The sequence below is a fragment of the Echeneis naucrates genome, chromosome 12 (assembly GCF_900963305.1).
Source record: "Echeneis naucrates chromosome 12, fEcheNa1.1, whole genome shotgun sequence".
NCBI lineage: Eukaryota > Metazoa > Chordata > Actinopteri > Carangiformes > Echeneidae > Echeneis > Echeneis naucrates.
The window spans coordinates 19,395,678-19,420,712 of record NC_042522.1 but is presented as its reverse complement, the minus strand read 5'-3'; the positions used below and the strand labels follow the sequence as shown (position 1 = coordinate 19,420,712).

General features: G+C 43.6%; 4 protein-coding genes across 5 annotated transcripts; 3 read left to right on the top strand and 1 right to left on the bottom strand.

The window, feature by feature from the left end:
• Positions 1-254: 254 nt before the first annotated feature.
• Positions 255-7,811, bottom strand: gnsb (glucosamine (N-acetyl)-6-sulfatase (Sanfilippo disease IIID), b). The gene is made up of 14 exons (XM_029515301.1): positions 7,743-7,811; positions 6,908-7,113; positions 6,276-6,335; positions 5,405-5,608; positions 4,277-4,342; positions 4,092-4,190; positions 3,520-3,687; positions 3,366-3,448; positions 3,107-3,225; positions 2,916-3,019; positions 2,725-2,826; positions 2,534-2,644; positions 2,283-2,393; positions 255-2,200 (listed from the first exon to the last, which is right to left on the bottom strand). Exons 2-14 carry the CDS (start codon positions 7,064-7,066, stop codon positions 2,051-2,053), a joined length of 1,536 nt encoding a protein of 511 aa, XP_029371161.1. The 5' UTR covers positions 7,067-7,113; positions 7,743-7,811; the 3' UTR covers positions 255-2,050.
• A 1,300-nt stretch (positions 7,812-9,111) lies between these two features.
• polm (polymerase (DNA directed), mu) lies at positions 9,112-13,859 on the top strand. Of its 2 annotated transcripts, XM_029515300.1 has the most exons (11): positions 9,112-9,424; positions 9,764-9,941; positions 10,077-10,175; positions 10,249-10,419; positions 10,498-10,569; positions 10,990-11,110; positions 11,228-11,360; positions 11,671-11,773; positions 12,195-12,431; positions 12,517-12,600; positions 12,867-13,859. In XM_029515300.1, exons 1-11 carry the CDS (start codon positions 9,240-9,242, stop codon positions 12,951-12,953), a joined length of 1,470 nt encoding a protein of 489 aa, XP_029371160.1. In that variant the 5' UTR covers positions 9,112-9,239; the 3' UTR covers positions 12,954-13,859. The 2 variants fall into 2 exon arrangements, with proteins under 2 accessions (XP_029371160.1, XP_029371159.1); XM_029515299.1 differs by having other exon boundaries at positions 10,249-10,569.
• Positions 13,860-18,428: 4,569 nt separating this feature from the next.
• ved (ventrally expressed dharma/bozozok antagonist) lies at positions 18,429-21,163 on the top strand. Its single transcript, XM_029516413.1, has 4 exons — positions 18,429-18,475; positions 19,505-19,762; positions 20,366-20,625; positions 20,707-21,163. Exons 2-4 carry the CDS (start codon positions 19,534-19,536, stop codon positions 21,034-21,036), a joined length of 819 nt encoding a protein of 272 aa, XP_029372273.1. The 5' UTR covers positions 18,429-18,475; positions 19,505-19,533; the 3' UTR covers positions 21,037-21,163.
• A 2,346-nt stretch (positions 21,164-23,509) lies between these two features.
• Positions 23,510-24,791, top strand: purbb (purine-rich element binding protein Bb). The gene has a single exon (XM_029516563.1). The coding sequence runs from the start codon at positions 23,545-23,547 to the stop codon at positions 24,463-24,465; it is 921 nt and encodes a 306-aa protein (XP_029372423.1). The 5' UTR covers positions 23,510-23,544; the 3' UTR covers positions 24,466-24,791.
• The last annotated feature ends 244 nt before the right edge of the window (positions 24,792-25,035 follow it).

The window sequence follows — 25,035 nt, the reverse complement described above, 5'->3', positions numbered from 1 at the left end:
AATCACATTTGACACTTGGTGCATAATCAGCCTTCAGCCTTTTACAGCTCGTTTGCTTTTAAATGTCACTGAGATGACATGAAGCGCCCTGACTATGAGTGAGGCTGTTCAGCAGCAACAAAAGCCAGCTAACAAGTTTATTTAATTAATGAAGAAATTACCTGTCAGGAGAATTACAAACAGATCCTTTATTAGTATTTTATGAATTTATTTTAAGTATATCTATCGACTATTGCAGTTTTCCCAGAGGAGAACACACACGACTGAAAGGTTCCTTTCATTTATCTTTAATCAGTTACATCACAGTGTAAATACATTCACATTTTAGGCACGTGATCCTTGTCAGTGCAAAAAACAAGGCACATCGGAGTAAAGCGTCCACTTCAAACGTTACCATGAAAGATTTCTCATGACAAGTTTGGCACAAAAATACAAAGTATTTTTCCCTTTCTTGTACAACTGAATCATTAATACTAGTGTAAAAACATCATCTCAACCAAATTTCAGGATTCAGGGTTTAAAACGCAGCGTCCACTCTTTAAATCTGAGGGACAAAATTGGAGAAAAAGACAAGACCACTTATTTTAGTTTGGCTCCGAAAGTGCTGCAGAAATAAAACGGCAGAGTTTACAGTAAAGTTAAAAACGAAGAAGGGAACAGTTTCACATTCTTCACATTGTAGACTCAAGTTCTGCTGAGCTTAGCAGTAGGAATAGAATTAACTAAATTTGCCCGCCAGCAGCTCTAAAGCTAATTCACTATTTTTTAAGTTTAACATTTATTTAAAAAAAAAAAAAACTGTAAAGAAAATGACATTTTGCAGTTTTGTTAGATAACTACGAGACTTTCACACCTCAGTTTTTGTATTTAAAAAAGACTTAATGTGGATGCAGTCAGACTCACTCTTCTGTTTCTGCTTTGTGTGCTGAATGTTGTTTTAAATTAAAAAAATTAGAGACAAGTGGTGCAAATATTTCAATTCAACAATCCTCAGAACACAGTTGAGCAGATTTTCTAAAACGTTGTGCTAACCTTTAAAGCGATGAGCGGATTACAGTGCCAGCAAACCTTTGGTTGTTTCTGAATATCACATTTGGTTGGTCTCTGACTGGTTAAAGGCTCAGGTGAGATTATGAACAGGAATTTTTTAGTGCAGCACATTAGGCAGTTTGGACTGAAGGAGTGTGATGTGACATACGAGCTCAGCTCAGGAAAAAAAATGGCCTCTTTCAGCTGCAGACATTTTGACTTGTCAGACTAGAAAAATCCATGTTGATGAGGAAACCTGAATCTGAATCACACTGAGAATAAAGTTTTATAGGATTATTTTTATGCTTGTGTCGCAGTCATGAGCAGTCAGACACATAAAACCTCATAAAACTCAGAGGTGTCTCCTTCACATCACAGTTTTGCAGTCTAAAGGTCCATCCGGTCTAAAGATAGTCTGATCCTAAATCAGGTCCAGGTTCTACATAACAGTCTGGATTAGAAGCTGAGCCTTAAAACCAGCTGTCAGGACTTCTGGGACTTTGTGATGTCACAGAAAAGCAGCTGCCCTAAACCCCGCCCACCTCTCTGGATTTTCTCTGAGTGTTTGCCTGAAATTTGCTTTATTTTTTTATGTGTTGCTCAGAAAACTGTCAGCAAATTAGAAAAAAATGTTCAGATCCTCTTTGCTGATTGGCTGACTGTTTTTACTGGAGCTCTAAGAAAGGAGATGTAAAACAACATGGAGCTTTGGGGCCTCAACAAGAAAGCAAATAAGCGTTATTTCCCAAAATATCAGGCTCTTCCTGTTGTGTTTACGTGTTTCAGGAAAGCTGGCCATTTTGACAGTGAGCCAATGTGACCAAAACCAAGAACCTGAAACTGAAGCAGCTGAGTGGAATTTAATTTGGATGCTTTTCCTCCTAAAACACGCAAAAATGTCTTAAGTGAAAAAAGCTAGTGCAACATCGTACTTGTGGTTAAAGTCAAGTTTGAGCAGAGAAAGAAAGTGAGCTGCAGGGGGTGTAAAACCTGCATGCTGCCGTTTTCTGTTTCCGCTTCCTCATTTCATGTCACGGCAGCTGATGCCCACACAAGACTGGAGCTTGATGAGCCGCTGGTTCATGGCCTGCAGGATGACGGGGTCCACCTTCTTCACGATGTTTTCCAGCTGGTGGGGGTCCGACGTCAGGTTGTACACCTCTACGAACGACTGGGGACGCACAACCAACACACAGCTTCAGATCTGTTGTCACAGCACGACTCGACCACACGTCTCTAAAAAGCGTCCCTACCTCGCTGTCTGCAAACTCGCAGTACTGCATGTCGTTTTGGCCGTCGAGCGTCCTGACGCAGGCGTAGGTGTTGTTGTAGGCGTCCTCACACACACAGTCTGGGAAACATTCCTGAGGAAAATGTTTGTGTTCAACAGGTTAGTGCTATCTTTGTTTTAAGAGATAAGATAAAATAAAGCTGAAGGAAATTCTTCTTCCACATAAGCCTGAGTGTCTCTGAGGATGGTGATGCTGTGACTTCCTCCACTTACAGACAGTCCCGGGCCTAGTTTGGGACAGGCGGGATCTGTTGTTGGATGTCCCTCTCCGGTGTATTCGATGAGGAAAAATGGACGTGCGCTGCCGTTACGCATCGAAGGAGCCTGAGAGAAAAACTCAGTTAAGGCTCAGACAATGAAAGCAGCCTGCAGGAAGAAGGTTGAAGTGGATTAAACAGGCTGACCATCTGACTGAGGAAAGACTGTCCGTCCACATTGACGGCGGACAGGTTGACACCAGAGATGTCCAGGATGGTCGGCGCCAGATCGATGTTCAGTACGGGAGCCTGAAGGTGTCGAGCAAAGAACAAAATCAAATCAAAAATCAAAATGAATTTCAACATGAAAGAAAAGCAAAATGTAAACGTCCTGTGACCTTCAGCATCTGCTTCGGTTTGATGCCGGGGCCTCGGACCATGAGCGGGATCCGGACGTCAAATTCATAGAGCTGTCTCTTGTCGATGGGCAGCGAGAACTGACCTGGATCAGGGAGGACAGGTGATGAAGCTCACTGAGGACGTGGTCGGGGTTAGGGTTAACCCTAACCCTAACTGAGCGCGCTCTGACCTGTGTGGTAGCCGTTGTCGGAGGTGTAGAAGATGTAGGTGTTGTCCAGCTCCTTTATGCTGTCCAGCTTCTTCACCAGCGTCTCCACCATGTCGTCCACAGATAGCAGAGTCTGCCACCTGCAGGAGACACTCCATTTTTAATATCTGCCAACAAGTTCGAACTGATGCTTTTAATTATCAAGTTAAATGCTGAGCTCATGATGATGTATCTGTTATTGTGTGAAGGTTTTCACGGATTTATTGTTTATGAGACGCACCTTTTCCTGAACGCGTTATCCAGGAAGGAGACTGAGCTGTTGGACATGGGGTTGGTGGGCTGACGCAGCAGCCAGTGTTTGTCCTGAAACACACAGCGAGAATTCAGAGAGCGGGAATCAACCCTGTTGATGTCGGACCTCGGGCTGGTCGTACCTTCCCCGGTTTGTTGAAGCTCCCGTCTCGAGGAGCTTTGACGTTGCTGAACTCTTTCAGGTACTGAGGCGCCGCTGCCCAGGGGGAGTGAGGCGCCGGGGGAGACAACATCAGGAAGAAGGGACGTTTGGGATTCCTGCTATCCAGAAACTGGAGCGAGCGGTTCACCTGTGAACACACCGAGACTGAAAACACAGCAGGAACGGACCAGAGAACACATTCAGACACATCCTTTTAGCCTCCTCTTCAACCAAACCACCTGATGACAGACGTCACGCATCAAACCTGATCTCACCAAAGTTACATCAGGACATGTTGGCAGCTGCCGCAACAGACACGTTCAACAAGCAAAAACTCTTCACTCACAAATACAGACGCCCAAAACATGGAAGAGCCTCTTTCCCTCATTGGTGATGATTAACCTTTTATTCTGCTGAGCGGCAGAAAAAGGAGAATTCCTGCCGCTTTTATTTTTCTACAGCAGCAGCTGATTCAGACGGATCAGAGGTGAACGCTCCCTTTCCTCCAATAAAACTGTTACATAAAGTGTGATGGTGTGATTTTATACTCACGATTAGGTCGGTCAGATAGTCCTTCTCATAATCGTCTCCGTGCTTTTCTTCTTTGCCGTTCACGGATAAAGTGTAGTTGTAGTACTGTGAATTTCCCACCTGCAAATCAAACAGCACAGCTTGTCGTCACAGACCTTCATGGAAAAACAGCTTTGGGGCATTTTTTGTGTGTTTTTCAGTCTCACCAATGCGTGCCACTGCTCCCAGCCAGGAGGAACGTGGAAAACATCTCCTGCTTCTTTTTTACCATACTGAGGGAGGAAGACAGTTAAATCACGTTTACTGCTGTGAGCATCCATGAACACAAAAACAACTAAATTATAAGAACAACATTAGAAATAAAACAGAAATGACACTAAAGCTTGATACAGATCCAAAAAATACAATAAAATACAATACGAGAGAATAAAAGATATAAAAGATGGAATTCTAAGAATATTTACCAAATCCAAAGTTCTAATTTAGACTGTTGCTAATTTAAAATCATAGCAGAGGCTCGTTCATTTTTCAGGTTGTTAAAAATATAGACAAAGTAGAAAAACAGGATCAGCTAGGCATTTGTGTTTACCTTTAACTCGCACCGCAGAAGAGTTCATTTCAGGAAAATGAATTTATAGACCTTTAAAATACAACGTGAGCAAAAACCAAACGGCTGTCTGCACAGAGGCTGTTTCAGTCTGACCCTAACGCATCCACATTTGGACATTTGGGCCTGTTGATAAAAATCTACCTAACTCTGAACTGTGAAGTTTGGAAGTGTGAAACTCTCAAAGCTGCAGGAAGTAAAAGAGCTGAGGGTGTTAAAACACCCCCGCCCCCCCAGTGGGGCTTCAAATCTGTACTGCCAAACATCTTTTTATTTCATTTTCAGAAGCAGCATGGATTCATTTGGGTTTTTTTTTTTTTTTGGACAGGTAAGGGCAGGTCCAGAAAATGTCCGAGAGGTGGGTTACATAAAATAAATTATGTAGAACAAACCCAGAAAATTAGAGACGCTGTCGTGGTGCGTTCACTGTCAAACGTACTTCTTTAAATGAGCTGACTCATATTTGGCTGTTAGCATCCTCTGACTTCATTTTTATTAAACACTGCACTGTCAGTGTCAGTTTGTCGTGCTTGTTTCAGTTTCAAAAACAATTCTTGCGGTCAGATTTTGAGTGAGACGTTTGTGACAGGATGAAATATTCCTCCTGACCCTTTATCTGGAAAAGCCTAATATAATAATATTGATAGTTTTTATGATGATTAAAAAGTGAATAAACACACATTTTAAAGTACTACTATCAGGACGGGCTCTGATTCTGAGTGCAGACCTGGTTCAGATATTTCCCAGCGAAGAACGTCTGGTAGTTCTGCTTGTTGAGGAAGACGGGGAGGGCCTCGGCCTCGGGACCTTTCTGCCAGCGGGGGCTGGAGCAGTTCCCCGACAGAGAGTTGTTCCTCACCTGGTGGTTGTGCGGATACCGACCGGTTAGTATGCTGCTCCGGCTCGGGCAGCACAGCGGCACCACGGTGAACTGAGGAGGAAGTGAGAGCGGACATAAGAGGAAGATGAAACCAGGAGATCAGATGAAGGAGAAAGAGATGATGACAGAAACATGATGTGCAACTCAACGCATCGTCTCATCACTTTAACTTGTGACTGCGACATTCGCAGTCAGTGTCGTGATTTGACATCTCTAAAAATAGACAGAGCAGCTTTTCCTTTTATTTCAGCATTTCACTTTTTATTTGGATCATTTGACTCGTTTGGGCCTCAAAGACTTATCTAAGTGAAACTAATGAGAGAAGCTTAAAGGGGAAACAGTGCAGCTGCCTTCGACAGTCTGCGTTAACTTGGAAAACTGTGTTTAGAAAGCCACAAGAGGGGAAGGCCCAGGACAAAATCACAAACACAAACAGGTGTGTTTCCATTGAACACACTTCAGATTTAAGTATTTTCAGAACTTAAACCTCAAAAATTATAAACATTTATTCTGAAAAAACTCAATTATCGACTCTGTTATTGACAAATTGAGCCAAAAGTAAATGATATTAAAAATATTATATTGATTTTATTTATCACTGTGAGTTAATCAGTCTCTGATATTGTTTGGATGTTTTTTTGGACTCGTGTGAAGCTCTTTGTTACTTGTGCTGAAGAACGTGTTCCTACATTCTGTATTTGGGAGGAAATGAACTCACAGCGTTCACAAATGTTGCTCCTTGATTTCCGATTAAATCTTTTGTTTTCTTCATCGGTGTCTGCAGAACAGAAACAGAAACAGTCAGATGACAGAGAAAAAACTGAAATAAACCCTCAACACCGTTTGTGAAGGAGTAAAAACTTCAACCTTTAACTGGAGACATTATGAGATCAGACTCCTGATTTCATAAATCATATTTTTCATTGTTAATTATTCTGGTCCAGATTTGATCTGATCTGCTTTCAGCTTTTATTTGATGTTACTGCTGCGACAGCGCCGTGTTTCCACCGTGTGGGAGAAATGAAACCTTTCTTTACTTTATTCCATCTCAACCTGTCCAACATCATCTGACTGTCTTCGTTTCTTCTCCTACAGAAAACTGAAGAAGTGATGTCAGACGATGAATGCAGGAATGAATCGAAGCTCCAGTTCATGTGAAGTCTTCCCACCTTGACCTTTCCTCTAAAACTGGACTGTCAGCTGATTTTATTCTGCTCAACAGGAATAAAACATGACATATCTGACTTTCTTTGTCAGAATTTAGCTTTCCATCCTTTAGTCAGATTTTCTGTAAAGTTTTGCTGTTTTGTCTGTTTTGATGGTCAGCTTCTCCAGCCGGTCCAAACTCACCAGGCCCCCCAGATCCACGTCCTGGTCGTCGGTCAGGATGAGGATGACGTTGCTCCGTTGGGCTCCGGTGCTCCACCTGACGCAGCAGGTGAGCAGCAGCAGCGTCAGGCCGGCCGGAGTCCTCCAGGTGGGCCCGGTTCGGCTCCTCAGACTGTCCATCTGGAGCCCCGAGTGTGTGTCCGTGTGTGTCCGTGTGTGTGTTCAGGCTGCACAAACACACACAATTTGAGGAAGTTGAGCGTTGGTCACATGATCAGAGCGAGTGGGCGGAGTCAGGCCGAGAACACCGTGTACAGGACTTCACACAATAATATGAAGAAAATAATCAAATCTAATAAAATATAATCAGCTGCACTCAGAACCGAGCTGAACTCCACATCATCGTGTTATATGAAATTATACCATGTGAAGTCTTCACTGTTAAATCATCAATAGAAATAAAAGAAAGCAAATCATATAGAGAGAGAAAGAGAGAGAATATTTGTCATCTTCAATGTTTTTGCTTTTTTGTTAGTTTGTTACAAAACCACACAACATGTGGAAACGTTTCAGACGATGACTCCTTCGCTCAGAAATGTTCCTGAGAAAAGTCCTGAACGAGGGATTTTTACAGCTGAAAGTGAAGTCAGTGCTCTCTGCTGGGCAACCTTTGGAGTGAAACCCTCAGTCAGACTGATTCAGCTTTCATAAATGCTGTCATGTCATTTTCTGGAAAATCTTCACTCCAGGCGCAGACAGCAGAATAAGAGACACGTTCAAAAAAGTAAGAAAAATAAAAATTACAGTTTGGATCATTTCACTTCATCAAGTTTTATGCATTTAAAGATCAACGTACCAAAGACTCCTCTGGGCTGAAGAAGCTGTCTCTCGGTTCTCCAGGGAACACTGTGTACCAGAAAATTTACTGTGTTGACCACATTTGGAAGAAATGATCTGTCACATCATCATCATCACACACGAAGGAGAGATTTCCTGATTTCTAATCAATGCAATCTTTGAGCACTTCCCTTAAAAACCGTTTAAGTCCAGCTGCTTTTTTTGAAATTCCTGTTTACGTGAAATAAAGAACTTTTGTTACCGCAGAGAACAAAGAACTGTTTGACTTTTAAAATATTATTTGAACGTACTGCCGTTCTCTGAGTTTGCCCCCCATCAAAAAACTTCTCGTGATTCAATCAGGAAATCTCAAGTTATTCTCCAGAGGACTGACCTAATACACAGTCTGCTGGTTTTGGCACTTTGTTGATGTTTTGTGTCTCCATTTTGTCATTTTGTGTGTCTTTTGGGGATATTTTGCAGGGAAGCACCAATGTCGTCCCAAACTCTTTAGGATCTGTACGACAGAGCAGATTAGTGATCGACATACTGTGCACTGATGTCGACTCTGGTTTGAAGCGTTGTTATTAACGTGTCATGGCTCACACAATAATGAAGAAATGGGAGCATGAAAAGATCCACGCATTTCAAATTATGTCTCAAAAATCAAGAAATGTGGCTGCAGCTGGTTGTGCTGAGCCGCCAGGTGGAGCTGATAGTGACCTCAGACAGAGGAGGTCACAGCAGATATCAGACCTTTTCCCCTCCTCCTGGGATTATCATGGAGGAACCAACTGGTTCTGCAGAGACAATAAATTATTTACCATTTCATTGGACATTCTGCTCCAGCTGCTCTGCATCACATCAACACAGCAGCTGCAGCTCGGATGAATTAAGATTAAAAAGGTATTTTAAATCAATATAGCTGTTTTATGTGAATCGTTGCATTGTTAAAGATTAAATCAGTGGATCCCAATTATAAATTCATTCAAATGCATTTCAATTAAATTATGAGAAAGTTATAAGTAGACATGAGACAAAATCCTTAATTCCCCCTGTTTATGTAGTTTTTTTGTATCTATTTGAATTTAATCTATAATTTAATATAATAATTTAATCTCTCTGTGAAGATCTTTAGTCAGCCTTTGTTATTTTTAAATGTGCCTTATAAATAAATCCACTTGACTGGAGCTGATGTTTATTTATCAGAATTGGTTTCAGGTTGTTTTTTTTATTGTTTGTTTGTTTTAATATTTATTTATTTATTTAGTTAGTTAGTTAGTCCCATTTAAACGGAACGACAGAAACGGGGTTTCCGGGTTCTTTCGGTTCCTAGCTCGCTGTTTCCGGTCGGATTTATTTTGATGTCGCCGCGCCGGAACAGCTGTTTCCGGTTTGAACTCATTCTCAGAAGTTTGTCACTATTTGTCTCAATCCTGCTTCAGAAACTCAGAAGAGTCCCGGAAACAAACTTTCTTTAACGTTAGAATTAATATTTCGATTCCAGCAGACTCGCATGCTGCCGTTAAAACGGAGGAGAGTCAGCTCCTCGGACTTTGGGCACAGAAATGATCCGACAGCAGGAAATACATTCCCGCAGTTTGTTTTCTTCCTGCTGGAGAGAAAAATGGGAGCCAGCAGAAGAACCTTCCTGTCGCAGCTCGGCCGGAGGAAAGGCTTCACGGTGCAGGAGGCGTTCAGGTGAGCCCCAAAACGGGAAACAAGTCATTTAACGTCGATGACGTCACCGAAATCTAACGTCATCAGAAAACACACCGCTGTGTTTTTTTATTTGTTCTCTGAATAAATAAAATAATAAACCAAATAAAACACTTCCAGACTACAAGCAAAGGTGATCTGGGATCATAATGGGACTGATGAGTAAAATTAATATTTAAAACTCATCTCCAAACAATAAATGGAAGGAAGTTAAAAGGCAGCAAACTGATCAAAATCATATTGTTTCTGTCCAAAGCCCCACCTGAGGTTTACCTGCTGTTTACCTGTGATGTGTCTCGTCTCATCTTCGTCTCTTCGCAGTGAAAACGTCACACACATCATTTCTGAAAACAACTCGGGCGAAGACGTCATGGCGTGGCTGGACTCACGGGGGCGGGACAAAGACCGGACTCTGCCTCACCTGCTGGACGTCAGCTGGTACACAGAGAGCATACGGGCAGGACGTCCTGTCCAGATCCTGGACAGACATAAACTTCAGGTACACGTCAGGCCTGAGAGAGAAATGCTTCAGATTTATTACATGATGAAAGTGTGACTGCTTGTCTAAAGGGATGAATCTGTTTTGAGTACATGTCCATTATTTCAATGGGATTATGAGCTGGTGTAATCACAGGAGCATCAGGCCGCTGCAGCAGAGGTGCAGATGTTCTCGGTGCCGAGTTACGCCTGCCAGAGAAGAACCACGCTGGAGAACCACAACGCCGTCCTCACCGTACGTGACCAGATCTCAAGTATCCCACCTACAAATTCAAAAAGAGCAGTGTTCATGTTTTCTCCACTTTCAGGACGCTTTGTCACTGCTGGCTGAAAACGCAGAGCTCAGTGACCAGGAAGGACGAGGTGTCGCGTTTAGACGGGCCGCCGCCGTGCTGAAGGCCCTGCCCGGGCCGGTGACGGGCCTGACGCAGCTCAGAGGGCTGCCCTGTCTGGGAGAGCACTCCCTGAGGGTCATCAAGGTGAGCGAAGTGAAGTCCCTGAAAATAGTCGTCATAATGCTGAGAATGACAATCTCCTTTTCCACTCTGAGCTTTCAGGACATTTTGGAGAACGGAGCATCAGATGAGGTCGAATCTACGAGGCAGTCGGAGCATTTTAAAGCACTCAAGGTAAATTTAATGATCCATTTCTGGCTTCATTCAAGGCATTGAAAGAGAAGAAGAAGAAAGAGCCTTTATTAAACTTCTCTCTGACTTCAGGTTAAAGATCCAGATGTTTAACGACTGCCACACGTCTTTCAGCTACATAAAACAGGAAATTCCATTTTTTTTCCGGCATTCCTGTTATTTACTTTTTCTCTTTAGCACCAACTGGTGGCAGCAGTCAGGAAGTGATCTTTATTATTCAAGATCCCACAGCTCTTCTTTCCACGTTGTCGAGTGAACAACAAGAACTCAGATATTCAACAAGAATGAAACTAAAGCAGAAGAAGACATTGGGAAACAGAGTTAGAACTGTTGTGTCCTTTTCTCTGTGAGGACAGTGAAGGCTCCTTTGATGGTGTGAAGTTCAGGGTCTGTCTGTTTCAGGTTCTAACAGGGATCTTTGGAGTCGGACCCAAAACAGCAGAGCGATGGATCAGAGAGGGGATACACTCTCTGATCCAGCTACGGGAGTCGGGACACACACTGAATCGGGCACAGCAGGCAGGTGTGTGTGTGTGTGTGTGTGTGTGTGTGTGTGTGTGTGTGTGTGTGTGTGCGTGTGTGTCTGTGTGTGGGACCTGTGTGTGTTCCTGTGTGATCATCTCTCCTTGTTGTCTTTCAGGTCTGCTGCACTACGACGACCTCAACCGGCCGGTCACGAGAGCCGAGGCCGACGCCATCACAGAGGTCGTGGTGAGAGCCGTCGTTGCCGTAGCGCCGGGAGCAGAGGTCACTCTGACCGGAGGCTTCAGGAGGTAACACACACACACACACACACAGCATGTCTAGTGCTAGCTCATTAACAAAATAAGGGAACAGACTGAAAACAGATCGTGAAGCAGCTGATGAATAATTAAAGAGATTAAAAGATTAAATGCAGGCGGTTTGTGCTGATTTGGTTCCGATCTGATTCTCACAGATATGCTTATTTAGGAAACCTGTTTCTGACTGGAGGTCGGAGCGGAGACCTGGACTGATGTGGTCTTATTCTTTTCAAATGCTGCTGATCAAACTGGCTTTTTAAATGCCTTTCCATGTTTTTGTTCATACATTTTTTTTGTTCAGGGGGAAGCTGACGGGTCACGATGTGGACTTCCTGATAACCCACCCAGAGGAAGGCAGGGAGGAGGGACTGATGTCTAAAGTGGTTTCCTGGCTCCGCTCTCAGGTGAATTCACCTGGTCACCTGAGGAGGACAATCATAGGCTGAGGACTTATAAACTACACATTTAACAACCACCTTATTGTGACCAAAAATCAGTCGTGTTGTGTAACCAACAGCTGGATGACACAGCTGTTTCTGTTTTTTTAAGGTTAAAACTGACGGACACAGCTGTCTTATCTGAATAACCTTTATCAATCTTGTTAATGCAGCGTCTCCTCCTTGATTGCTTTATCTCTACTTCTGCAGTTTCAGTTTTAAAATTTAATTTCATCTCAGAAAACAAAAGTGCTGTATTTATATTTCTCTTCAGGGTTTGAAGTATTTTATCGCCATCGGTCTGTGATTTGTTGTTAGAGTTGTGTGATTTAAATAACCTTTATTGATAGCGTGAGTTGAGACAACACAGTGTTCCTGATGTCTGCAGGGTTTCCTGCTGTACGAGAAAACCACAAGAAACTCTTACCTGGAGTCCACGGAGGGTCCTGCTCGACCCGCCTCCAACATGGACCGCTTCGAGAGGTGCTTGACCATCTTTAAACTGGACGAGGACCAAAGACCGGGATCAGAGGAGACCAAACTGTGGAGAGCTGTCAGAGTCGACCTGGTGGTCTCTCCCATCAGCCAGTTTGCGTTTGCTCTGCTGGGCTGGACCGGGTCCAAGGTGATGCCTGGATAGGTCACTTCCTGTCTGTTCACAGCGACGTGGCTTGATGTTGACGTTTAAACTGACTTCCTGTTTTCCACAGCTGTTTGAGAGAGAGCTGAGACGTTGGGCGGGGCATGAGAAGGCGATGTCCCTGAGCAGCCACGCCCTTTACGACAACAACCAGGTAAACTGTTGGACAGGTGATCGTTCACAAACAGGAAGTGTCAGCAGGTTTTAACTTTAGGTTTTCAGCTCATTTTTTCTGCTGCTCAGTTTTTCAGCTGCTCCATTTTTTTTGTGTCTTTATATTAATTTCAGGTTAATGCTGCGTGTGAACGACCAGCTCTGAGTTTTGATGGACAGATTAAAGTTCAGATCAGTGTCAGTTTGTTCCAGAGCTGGTCTTCTCGCTCTGTCTCTAACTTCCTGTTCTGCCTTCCTCGCTCTCAGAGCCGGTATCACAGAGCGACGTCCGAGGAGGAGATATTTGCTCATCTCGGCCTGGAGTTTGTTCCACCGTCGGAGAGAAACGCCTGAGGAGACGTGATGATGATCTTCTGCTGCAGACCTGGAGAACGGAGGGCTGACGTGGCCTCAGGTGGTGGTTTGTTGGTTAGGAACCACGAGTCCAGGAAGTTTGGCATCAGCTGCCAAAGCGTGGTTAAAAAAACTGACTGTCACTCAGATTAAAGCTGCTAATATGGACGGACACAACAATAGAAACAGCAGGATTCACACCAGGACGGTTCTGGGTCTGAACTTCCTGCTGCTCCGGAAATAATCTGGGTTCTCCTGAACAGTGACTATTTCAGATGTTAAAAACAGAGCTGATAAGAGGCAGGAACAGCCGAGCGTCATAAACGCTCTCAGAATAAGAATGTCACTTCAGTTAGAAGTTTGATTCTGCGGCCTGTCTGTTGTAAAAACACACACCTGTGAACCAGTGACCTGTTTTCTCCAACGTCTTCATCCACTTCTCTGAAACCGCAGAGTTAGTTCAGCAGCTGCTTTTGCTCCTCCTGCTTTATTTATTATTCTTGCTTCACACATTTTCCATTAAAATCAGTTCACAAACTCATAAAATCTGACATGTTTCAGGGGAAACCAGAGTTCCAGCGTCTTGGTGTCTGACGTCTGTAAGAACTTCTGATGAACAAACACATGATCAAATATTTAATTAAACAAAACAACAGTTTAAAAATCCCGGCAGTGAAAATGTTTTTCTCGTTCTTCTCACGTGACCTCTCAAATTTATCTCCGGTTGGAAACAGCTGGACTGAACTATCTCCGTGTGGAGTAAAAGTTTTATCAGCAAAACAGTGACACTATCACAGTAAAACTACTTCCTGTAGTTCAGTATCACAGTAAAGGTACTCTGGGTGCCCTAAACTGTTTCCTGTGATTGTTCCTGATCAGCTGAAGCTGATTTTACAGATGATTGAACAGGAGGGAAAGAATAAAAAGTGTTCTTGTTAAATATTTTTCAAAGTTTCTGTGAATTTAGATTTGACTCTAAAAACACACAAACAACGTGAAGTGCAGTTTTCTCCACTTTGACCTCAGCAGGATTTTGAATGCAGAACTCACTCAGATGTGGGACTGGACTGATAAAGGCTGAGATCATCTTGATACGTTCTTGTCCTTCAGATTTTAAACAACAGATCTTCATTTGCAGTCGAGGCCTGACAAGGCTGCAGCTACATTTCCCGTGTGTGTAATGTGTGAACTCTTAGGCGTTTCCTTCACCTCTTCCTAACAGCCTCATTAACCTCTAAATACCAGTTTAACATCAAAAGCCGCGTCTGTGTTCACGCCTCCGTCTCTTCGTCTCTTCCATGACTTCTCCTCTCATCTGCACACACTTCACCGAATGCATTCACAATTAAAAAAAACCAAACTTTTATTTGTTAAAATGACAGAATCTGATATGTGAACACCGTTCCAGACATCGCGAGTCTGAAGTTTCCTTAAAATTAGCAGGAGGGAAAATTAGGTTTTCCATGTTTGTGAGTCTCCTTCGACACGTCTCTGTTTTCGACACCGAATGTGTGAAGCAAAAGTTTGTGAGGGAGCCGGAGACAGGAGAGCTGTGAGGAGACTCCGAGTCTGGTTCTCTGTGAGAGCTGGTCATCATGTAAATTCAGCTCACTGTGGATGGAGGAGATAGAGCTCCAACTTTCCCCCCTTTTCTTTTTCCTTCATGTTTTATTCACACATTCCTCGGAAAGGGAAAATGATCCTTCATGAAGAAACCATGTGAACATTCTGGATTCACATTCTTATCTGAAGGTTTCTTGTCATGTCAGACATTAAATCAGGAACATTAACGGGGATCCGACACCCAAAAGTTCAATCAGCGAAACTGTAAACTAAAAGTGTTCACAGACCAGGTGGAGAAATCAGATTTTACAGAACAGCGTCCACCAGCTCAGCTCAGCTCAGATCAGGTCCAGATCAGGTCCAGATCAGGTCCAGATCAGGTCCAGCTCAGCTCAGCTCAGATCAGATCAGGTCCAGCTCAGCTCAGCTCAGATCAGGTCAGGTCCAGATCAGGTCCAGACCAGGTCTATGTCAGATCAAATCAGGTCCAGATCAGGTCCAGCTCAGCTCAGCTCAGATCAGGTCCAGATCAGGTCCAGATCAGATCAGGTCCAGATCAGGTCAGGTCAGATCAGATCAGGTCCAGATCAGGTCCAGATCAGATCAGATCAGGTCCAGATCAAGTCCAGATCAGATCAGATCAGGTCCAGATCAGGTCCAGATCAGATCAGGTCCAGGACAAATCGGGTTCAGATCAGATCAGATCCTCAAAAAGAGGCTTCATCTTCAGCTGTGAATCAAAATACAACTAAAATGCGATGATGATGATGAAAACGAGCCCAAAATGTTAGTTTGTTGGATTCCTCTCATTTACTTGGTGTTGCCGTGACAACCCGGGAACCTCTGTCGGCCCGTCTGACAGTGACGGTGTGGAGGACAAGCCCTCAGGTGAGTCACGGGTTTTTTTGGGGATAAATGTTCATTTCATAGTCTTAAAAACCTGAACTCTCTTGTCTCTTGTCTTTTGCCCCCCCCCCCCCCCCCACCACCCATTTGATCAGGGGAGTCGCAGCGCCTGCTCCTCCACCAGGACCAGTCCCGCTGGCCCCATCAAAGCCCCGGGAGCCTTTGATGGGGTTGATAGGGATCAATGGGACGGGGAAGAGGCCTTAACTGACTGTTACAGACGGGGCGGGCAACTGCAGGAGACTGTCACCAACAGATCAATGATTATTGGGCGTCATCACGGCCTTCATCTGCATAGAAGGACGCACAGGTCAGCCGCCGTGTGATGGCGATGTCATTTATTTTCTTCTTCTTGTCAACAAATGGTCAAAGAAATCTTTAAGAAAGTCAAATCAGATTGTTTTCCAGTGAAGCTTAAAGGAAGTAAATGAGCTGCAAAATGAAAAACTCCACTTAAATCAGATTAATGGAGTAAGATAAACACATAGTGTTTGGTATTTTTATGCAGACCATCATCACGAACACACACTAGTTTATTTTGACAACACACACACATTCAACAAATGCTCCCTATAGATCCCTAAATATGGATTAATCAGCTGTAGAAAATAGTCCCTTATAAAAGAACATTTTTTTTTTGTTGTTTTTATTTTTTGGTACTGACTGTTTTCAAAATAAAAGTTTCTATTATCTAAGGGGCCACAGACGGAGGCCCCACTGTGCTGAGACCAGGTCCTGAGATGGGCCCCGTTGGGACGTGTGTCGTCCTGGTCTCCTGTCAGGGCCTGCGGGGGGGTCGAGGTGTGTTTGTGTCCATAACAGAGCAGCAAACAGCCCCATTACAGATGAAAGAGTGTGAATGGAGCCAATCAAAGACGAAGCCAGCAGGACGCCATTACCCCACAGACAGCAGCAGGCCGGGGCTGGGGCCGGGGCTGGGGCCGAGGAGGAGGAAGGGGCCCTTCATCATGGATAAGACACACACACACACACACACACGATTACGATCTCTGTTACTGACCCGGTGTGTGTGTTGTATGTACAAAAGAGCAGAACAGAAGCAAACAAACAAAGATTAAAAGTGAGTTTAGCAAATAAGCAGCAAATTTAAAGAACCAGTTAAAAAAAATAAAAGAACAAAACCCCCAATGAAACACAAACACAGAAATAATCTCAAACACAAAGTCCTCTGCTGCGATTTCTGTCTCTGGTCATTTTCTTTGGTGCCCAAAGAATTTACAGTTCGGTTCAGAAAAGAAAAACTGTTGGCAACTCCAACAAATGATAACACAGTGATGCTAGACTGAAGTTTTTATCAAACTAATACACTTTTGAAAACTTTTAAATATCAGTAGAAGAGTAAAATGTACCATTAAGTAAATTTTGGGGATTTTGAGGTGCTTCTCCTGAAGTCATTCTTTATTATTATTATTCTCAATAATGTTTTATCACAGACATATAAAGTGTCCAGGCTTCAGCTTTAAAGGATCACAGACATTAATTAGGGGAAAGGACATTTAATAATCTTTAATACGTGCAGATTGTGGTATAATCAGTGCTGTTGATGCTGATACTCGTGCTCCTACACTGTGCTGCTTTCACGTTATCTGACTGAGGCAGAGTGACACAGAAAGCACAACAACAGTGAGTTGATTGGTACAGTTAAAAGTTCAAAGAAGTCCTGATCATTTGTTTTCTCCCCTCCGTCTGTCTGGATGGGGATCAGCGTCGGCCTGATCTGAGCTGCAGGACGGCGGCTCTTTGATGTGAGGACGCCGGGGAGACGGATGATGAGGGCCAGGAGACGGGACCAAGACACCAAGTCCTCAGCTCTGATAAATCTGATTTATCAGCAGCAGACCACTGTGAAAATGTTAAAATACATCCAGACTGCAAAAAGCACGTGAACTGATGAGACAGATTATTTATTAATATAAATGAATACACAGCATGTCAGTGGGTCGTTTGTGCTGCTTCATGATGTTCAAGTGTCGTTTGTCTAAAAACAGTTACAGTTACAGCTGCAGCTGCAGCAGACGGCCGAAATTAGAGAAAATTCACATTTTTATTCATATTCATGGAGTTTGATAGTTTATTGTCTGCATTAAACTAAAAAATATGTGTTGATGAAGTGGAAATATTGGAGTTCATGAATGGGGGCGGGTCCCTAATAACAACACGTCACCGCCCTCCTGTGACGTCAGTTTACTGGGGGGGATCAAAGCAGCGGCCCCTTTGAAGTGTCTCCGGATCCATAACGAGCTGTTAGCGTCGCGGCTCCGGGGGCGCGCACGGCTCGTGCACCTTCATTATCTTATCAATGGGGGGGTCTGATTGACCCGATTAATCCTTTAAGGTCACAATGAGTTGGACCCATTTGCACACAGAACAGGACCTGAGTCCTGCTCAGGCCTGGATCCGTCAGGTCGTTATCAGCTTCTTATCCGGTTTAAAGACTGATTCTTTTCACTTCATAACTTTTTAACTAGAAATTCATTTTACTGGAGAAAAGTGCATTTCCTCTTTAACAGTAAGATTTTAAAATAATAATGTATAATGCATCTAAATAAAGATATTTTAACATCACATTTGACACAATAATAATATTACATTCTTCTACATATTCTTTTACCATAATTATGGTTCAGTAATTTTACATTTAATTGTAATTAAATGTCATACAATCAGAGAAGATTATATATATCTTGTTATTGGTGTAAAATAATTAAAGGATCAAGTTTTTCTCAGTTCAATTTAGATCCATCAGTTTGAAAAGAAATGACTCCACTTTAATCCGGATCATCCTGGATCAGTGTGTTTGTGTTTTATTAAGCCACTCACTGCTCATTAAGTCTGACTGATGGAAGCTCCACTGTCATTTTTAAGTGATTGTGTCTTAAATGAATGAGGGAGTGAACTTTTGTAGACTTTGATCAGCGACTGTTGGGGAAAGAAAGAGACTCATTGTTGTGACTAATGTTCGTGTTCTTATCTGTTAATCTGCAGAAAAAATGTTTCCCAAAGCCGACGGTGATGTCTTCAGTCGTCTCCAGGTGATTTTCATCTTGAATCTTTTCACTGTCTCTCCTCCTCGGCCATTATAATAGAAATAATCTAGTTCCAGTTTTATTTGACTTTGCTTTCTTTATTTTCCTCTTATAGTTTTTTAACACAGTACTTAAACATTATTATTGAAAATGCTCATTCTGATCTTTATGTGCATATTTCAGTATTCTTTCTGTTCTGCACCTTTTATTGTCCAAGAAGCTGCTGGAAACTAAAAACAGAAAGACTTAAAATATGGAAAATCAAGTTTGTAAAAATGTCAAAAAAAAAAAGTCTTTCTTTGTTCCTGTAAATCACCAAAAATAGGAATCTTTTGCACTTTAAGTTTTTCTCTGCTCGTCTATCTAAAATTAAAAAAATATAACGATAATGAATGAAACTATTCAGGAGAACTTGTGATTTCATTGTTGTTGGATTCTGTGTATTAATACAGTCAAAAATATCAGTTTTAAACCACATTATAGTGTTTATACAGCTGACTCATGTCACAGTAAAGTATTTTAAATGTAATTTGAAAGTCACTAAAGTCATCAGAAGAAAAGATAAAAAAGCAGAATGGATTAGAAACCTCAGACAGAACATTACATCAAATTTATCACTAAATTTAAACACTAAATTAAATTCTGTTGCTCGACCTGAAAAATGAAGGAGCTCAGGTATTTACAGTGTGCTGTGGAAGTAGAGGAGATGCAGACAGTTTGGGGGTGAGGTGTGTCTATTATCTGTGTTTGGAGGCAGGAAGGGGGGTGGGGGGGTATTCCCAGACTTACTGGAGCCATGTTGTAACAGCCTCATTGAGACTGAATGAGACGTCTTAATTACTCCAGTTGTGAAAACTGAAGGAGGGGAGGCGGGAGGGAAGGAGGATGTGTGCTTTGATCTTTGGGGCTGAGGGGCTGAAATGAACCAGGATGCCCCCCCATAAATACAGACAGGCTGCAGGGAGGGGGCAGTTAGAGTTCTTCTACCACCTGAGAGACTTAACCTGGACTGAGCTGTAATCCTGCTTCCTACAGGGATCTACTGACGTGAGCACTTTGCAGCCATGAGAGGACATTTCTCCATCGAGTGGATGGCCCAGAGCAGCCAGCCTGCTGGACCTCAGGCCGTCCAGGACTCCGGACCCGCCGCCTGCGGGACTCACTCCGAGAGTCTGCCCGGTTTTTACTGCTGGCCAAAGTCGGAGAGTTTAACTGAGCAGCGAGAGGAGAGCAGGACTCAGAGCAGGACTCAGAGCCTGGACTACAGCCGGAGCACATCCCATAATAACCCAGGTTGGTTCAGACAATGAGACACATCTTACATCAAGCCTGAGGGTGAATTAAATCAACATTATTAGACGTCAAACTCAGCCTGACAAAGAACACTCACTGACTGGGGCCAAAAATAATCTTTCTGCATTTAACTATTTCTCCTGAAGATTTCCTCCTAATGCAGCATTTTTCCATGATTTTATCACCAAGAGTCTCAGTACTTCACTGTCATCAGGTTATTTCTATAATATTCCTGCTCCTAAGGAAAGCAGAAATGCTTCCTAGATATTTAATATTTCACTGTATAAATATCATCTTGTCAACTTAAAAAATGCAACAATTTGCTATAATTTAGCTTTAATAGGGGTTTTATATTCAGATACACGTAAAACAGCAGATTGTTTTTAACTCACTATGATGTAGTGTGTGTGAATAATTATAATTTGTCCTATGAAGACAAATTTGTGTTTCTATCAGCGTTTCTTTTACTGATGAAAATGCACTTATACGTCCTTAATAATATTCTTATATATTCGTCATTCTTACTTTCCATTCAACTTTTCATTTATTGTCTATAAGAATAAAAATGAATCAATTCTTTTTTCTTTTTTTTTTAATTTCCAGCATCAGAGGCCGGTTTCAGCAGTGGGACGGAGGAGGAGACGTCCGGGTACGAGAGCGAAGGAGGTCATTCCCTCTCTCCCTCTGCCGCCCTAGGCTCCGCGCCCTCCTCGCCGCCGTCCCCTCCGTCAGGCAGGAGACCCCGTACGGCCTTCACGGCGGAGCAGATCAGCAGCCTGGAGAGGGCGTTCAAGAGAAACGCCTACCTGGGGACGCAGGACAAGGCCGAGCTCTGCAAGAAGCTCAACCTGTCAGACAAACAGGTGATTTAACGTTTCATTCAAACCTCCTGGACTCTTTGGTGGAAACTTTTCTTCATGTCAAACTTTCCTGTTTCCCTCCAGATCAGGAACTGGTTTCAGAACAGACGGATGAAGCTGAAGAGGACGGTCCAGGATGCGCTGGCTCACGCCTGCCAGGCCAACGTAGCCTCCCAGTTCATGCATTACCCCGAGCTGCAGGCCTACAGGCCGGGCCCCTACTCCAGATACCACTCAGCTGAGGCCCCTGGCGCCGCCTCCTATGTCCATCCTCACGGGCTGCAGTACGCCGCTCTGCCCTCCGTCTCCTCTCTGGAGCCCTTCTACCAGTACGGCAGCCTGCCGGGGGTCGTGCTGCCCTCCGCCAACACTCAGCTCATGAGCTCCTACCCAACTTACCCCCAGTATTACTGACACCGCCCGTCCAGTGACGCCGTTATGGCCCTGATATTTTGTCAAACAAAATAAGAATGTACTGGTTTCATTTTCTTATCTTATCCTAATAGGATCTACACAAAGGAGGTGAAATCTGAACCACGAGTTAAACAGGGTTGTGTGCAATATTGTGATTTGTGTGTGTCTCTGCTTGTAACTGATGTATAGTTTGGATATATTTAAGTTGGAATCTATGAAGTGTTTTATTAGATTTTTGTTTTTGTGTCACTGTGAAATGAGATTGTTAAAATAAAATTGTTGCTACAACTTAACAGGTTTTCAAACGTTTTCTCTCAAACTAAAACGTCAGTAACTTCAGTCTGATATCTGATCCAACAGATCTGGATGTCATTTAGTCCTCCAGTTTCATATTATCCGCCTTTCTGGGAAAACAAAGGTGCAGATGGTGTCGTCTTCATGTTGCACAGTAACAGAGAAGTCTTATTGTGTGTTTCTTGTCTGTGCAAACAGGGCAAAAACTCCCACCGGCCTCAACCACTCACAGGAGTTTAAGTTCAGACACAATAACTCAGTTATCGAGGTAAAGGTTTTAACTTTGTCATTTAAAGGGTTGATATCCAGAAGAAGATATATTTGTGGTTTTATGAACCAAAAACCAACTCAGTGTAGTTTTCCATCTCTTCTCTAGCAACAACAAGTCAGTCAGCCAATCAGAAGACAGGATCTGAGTCTTGCCTGTGATTGGCCGACTGATTTCAAAATGCTCCCTTAAAAAATAGTCCATTGCAGGTAAACAGTAGGAGGAGCCAAACCTGCAGGGTTAGATGGTGGGCGGGGCTTAGGGATGTGGCTGAAGGGTCTGTGATTGCTTCATTGTGACATCACAAAGTCCCAGAAGTCCTGACTGCTGGTTTTAAGGCTCAGTTTGTGAATCCAGACTGTGAGCGTCTCTGTGGCCGTATTACCTTCCAGACCTTCACTGGACCAGATAGAACCGAGACCTGATTTAGAATCAAAGACCAGATGGACCTCTAACACCTACCTGTAGACTGTAAAATGTTAGATTAGGTGAAACCTAGGTAAACCTAGACCGGTTTTATCATTTGGAAACATTTGCAGCTATAAATAAAAGGCAATTTTAATATAAATAATTATAATATATAAAGCAGAATAAGTACAATATATATATGTAAGTAGCCTCCATGTGCAGCTGATACTCTGCAGTGACAACAAGACGACAACAAGACAACAACAAAGTGTGACTGAACCAGTAAGTCAACAAATATAACGTGACTCTTGGTTTCTGGCTTGAGTCAGTATGTTCCGCTGTTCAGCGAATGTGGATTCAACATTTCTACAACAAAATTCTGACCGCACATTGATTCAAAACTGTCATGATCCAGCTGTGAATTGGGCTCAGACATATTTGTGTTTCAACAGTTCAGCACATAAAGCCGAACAAAACAAATCCACATTCTCAATGTGAAATAAAGAGCTGCAGGAGATGCTCCGGAGTGACAGCAGCAAACTGCCAGCTGCTGTTGACACATGGAGCTGAGAGCAAACAGGAAGAAGGAAGTCAACCTGGAAACACCTGAGCTGCGAGTAGAACGATGCTGCCCCCTGCAGGCAGAGAGGAGTAAAGCAGGAAGTCAATTCAAATGAGAAGTATTGAGAGCAAAATGAAATTAAAGTATCACAAGTTAAAGTTTGTTTGAAGGTTAACTATCCTTCTCTATAATGATACCATCATTATATAACGCTGGATTGGTTGAGGAGTCAGTGAAGTGCAGCATAAAATGAAATGAATAATAAGAATAGCTCTATTTAAAAGTACTTATTATTTTGTTGTCTACAGCATTCACTAAATGTTATACATTTGAGATTATATGATTCCTCAGTTCAATCATTACAGACAGTGTAAATGCAGTAATATCTGTGTTTTTTACAGATCAACAGAATGAGATTAAAGTGTGTGCTAAGAGATCTACTTTTTAATGCTTTATTCATCTTTATTTTGTCTCTCTAGTTTAGGTATCAGTAGTTTTATTTCAGTAAAATGTATTGGGAATTATTATATTTATATTTATATATATATTTATTTAATTATAATTATTATAATCTTTTTTATTTGTCCCCCTTAAGTTGTTCTGTAATATTATATTTATTATTCAGAGAAAAGGGAAGTTGTGTATGAATTAAAATATTTTTTATATAACTTATTGTGTCAGAAGAAGAGGGAGAGTTTCACAACTGAGGCAGTAAAAAAATAAAAATAAAGTAAAAATGAAAGTTTTACGAGATGCAAACGGAAGCCAAACCGGAAACCAGCGACTGCTAAGTGGGCGTGATTAAGAGACCGAACGGACCAATGGGAAAGCCTAAATAGGGTCGTGTCGGGTAACTGGCAGGTGGCCGGACCAATGGGAGCGCCGCTCGCGGCGGCGGAGGTGGTGGGCGCGAAGCGGGCGCGCTCTCGGCCGGGCGCGCGCAGAGCAGCTACGCAGGAGAGGCGGCCGGAGCCGGATGGTGGAGCTCAACATGGCGGATGGAGACAGCGGGAGTGAGCGCGGCGGCAGCAGCGGGGGAGGAGGAGGCGGCGGCGGCGGCTTCCAGCACTTCCAGCGGGACCAGGAGACCCAGGAGCTGGCGTCCAAGCGGCTGGACATCCAGAACAAGCGCTTCTATCTGGACGTCAAGCAGAACAGCAAGGGCCGGTTCATCAAAATCGCCGAGGTCGGGGCCGGGGGCTCCAAAAGTCGGCTGACCCTCTCCCTGTCGGTGGCGGCCGAGTTCCGCGACTACCTCGGGGATTTCATCGAGCACTACGCCCAGCTGGGGCCTAGCAGCCCGGAGCAGATCGCCCAGGCTTCCGTGGGGGAGGACGGCGGGCCCAGGCGGGCGCTCAAGAGCGAGTTTCTCGTCCGGGAGAACCGCAAGTACTACCTGGACTTGAAGGAGAACCAGCGGGGGAGGTTCCTGCGGATCCGGCAGACCGTAAACCGCGGACCGGGCTTCGGAGTCGGCGGCCCCGTGGGCGGCATGCTGGCCGGGCAGACCATCGCCCTCCCGGCTCAGGGGCTCATAGAGTTCCGAGACGCCCTGGCCAAGCTCATAGACGACTACGGGGGAGACGACGAGGAGCTGGCCGGGGGAGCCGCCGCCGCCGGGGGCTACGGGGAGCTCCCGGAGGGCACCTCCATCATGGTGGACTCCAAGCGGTTCTTTTTCGACGTGGGCTCCAACAAATACGGGGTGTTCCTGCGGGTGAGCGAGGTGAAGCCCAGCTACAGGAACTCCATCACCATCCCCTTCAAAGCCTGGAGCAAGTTCGGCGGAGCCTTCTGCAGGTACGCCGAAGAGATGAAGGAGATCCAGGAGAGGCAGCGGGACAAGATGTACGAGCGGAGGGACGAGTCCGAGGGGGACGACGTGGACGACGACTGAAGGCCGAGTCCAGCTGTTAGTCCGCTCACATGACAGATCTGCAACATAGGGGTATTCTGCAAAAAATAAAGCGTAAAAAAAGATAAAGTGCATGAAAAACCGTGCTGTAATAGCCTACTAAAGTATCGTGGCGTTAAAAAAAGTACATGTGCAGGGAATTATTGGTGTGTTATCCTCAAGTTTGTAGGTTGAGGGTTGGAGTGGTTGTGTGAATCAATGAAAGTGGACTAAATGTGTAAATGAGATTTATCTCATTGGCTGAAAAAAAAAAAAGAAGAATGCTTTATTGTAAAATCTACACGAAAACAAAAAATAGAAGAAGAAGAGGACAGAGAGAACCTACTAAAACCAGCAAATTGGTTTTTATAACTAGAAAAAGAAGCCAATGAATGCTTTCCTACCTGCAGCATAGTTTATATTTAAAGAGTGAGGAGTCGACCTGTTTAAGATGTTTTCCTTGCTCACTTTAAGGAGAGAACGAGCATCCATTGTACTTCCTGTTCCGGTCCAGGTCTCTCCTCAGTGGGCACTTGGTTGGATTCTTGTAAGTGGAGTCAGATGAAGCTGAGA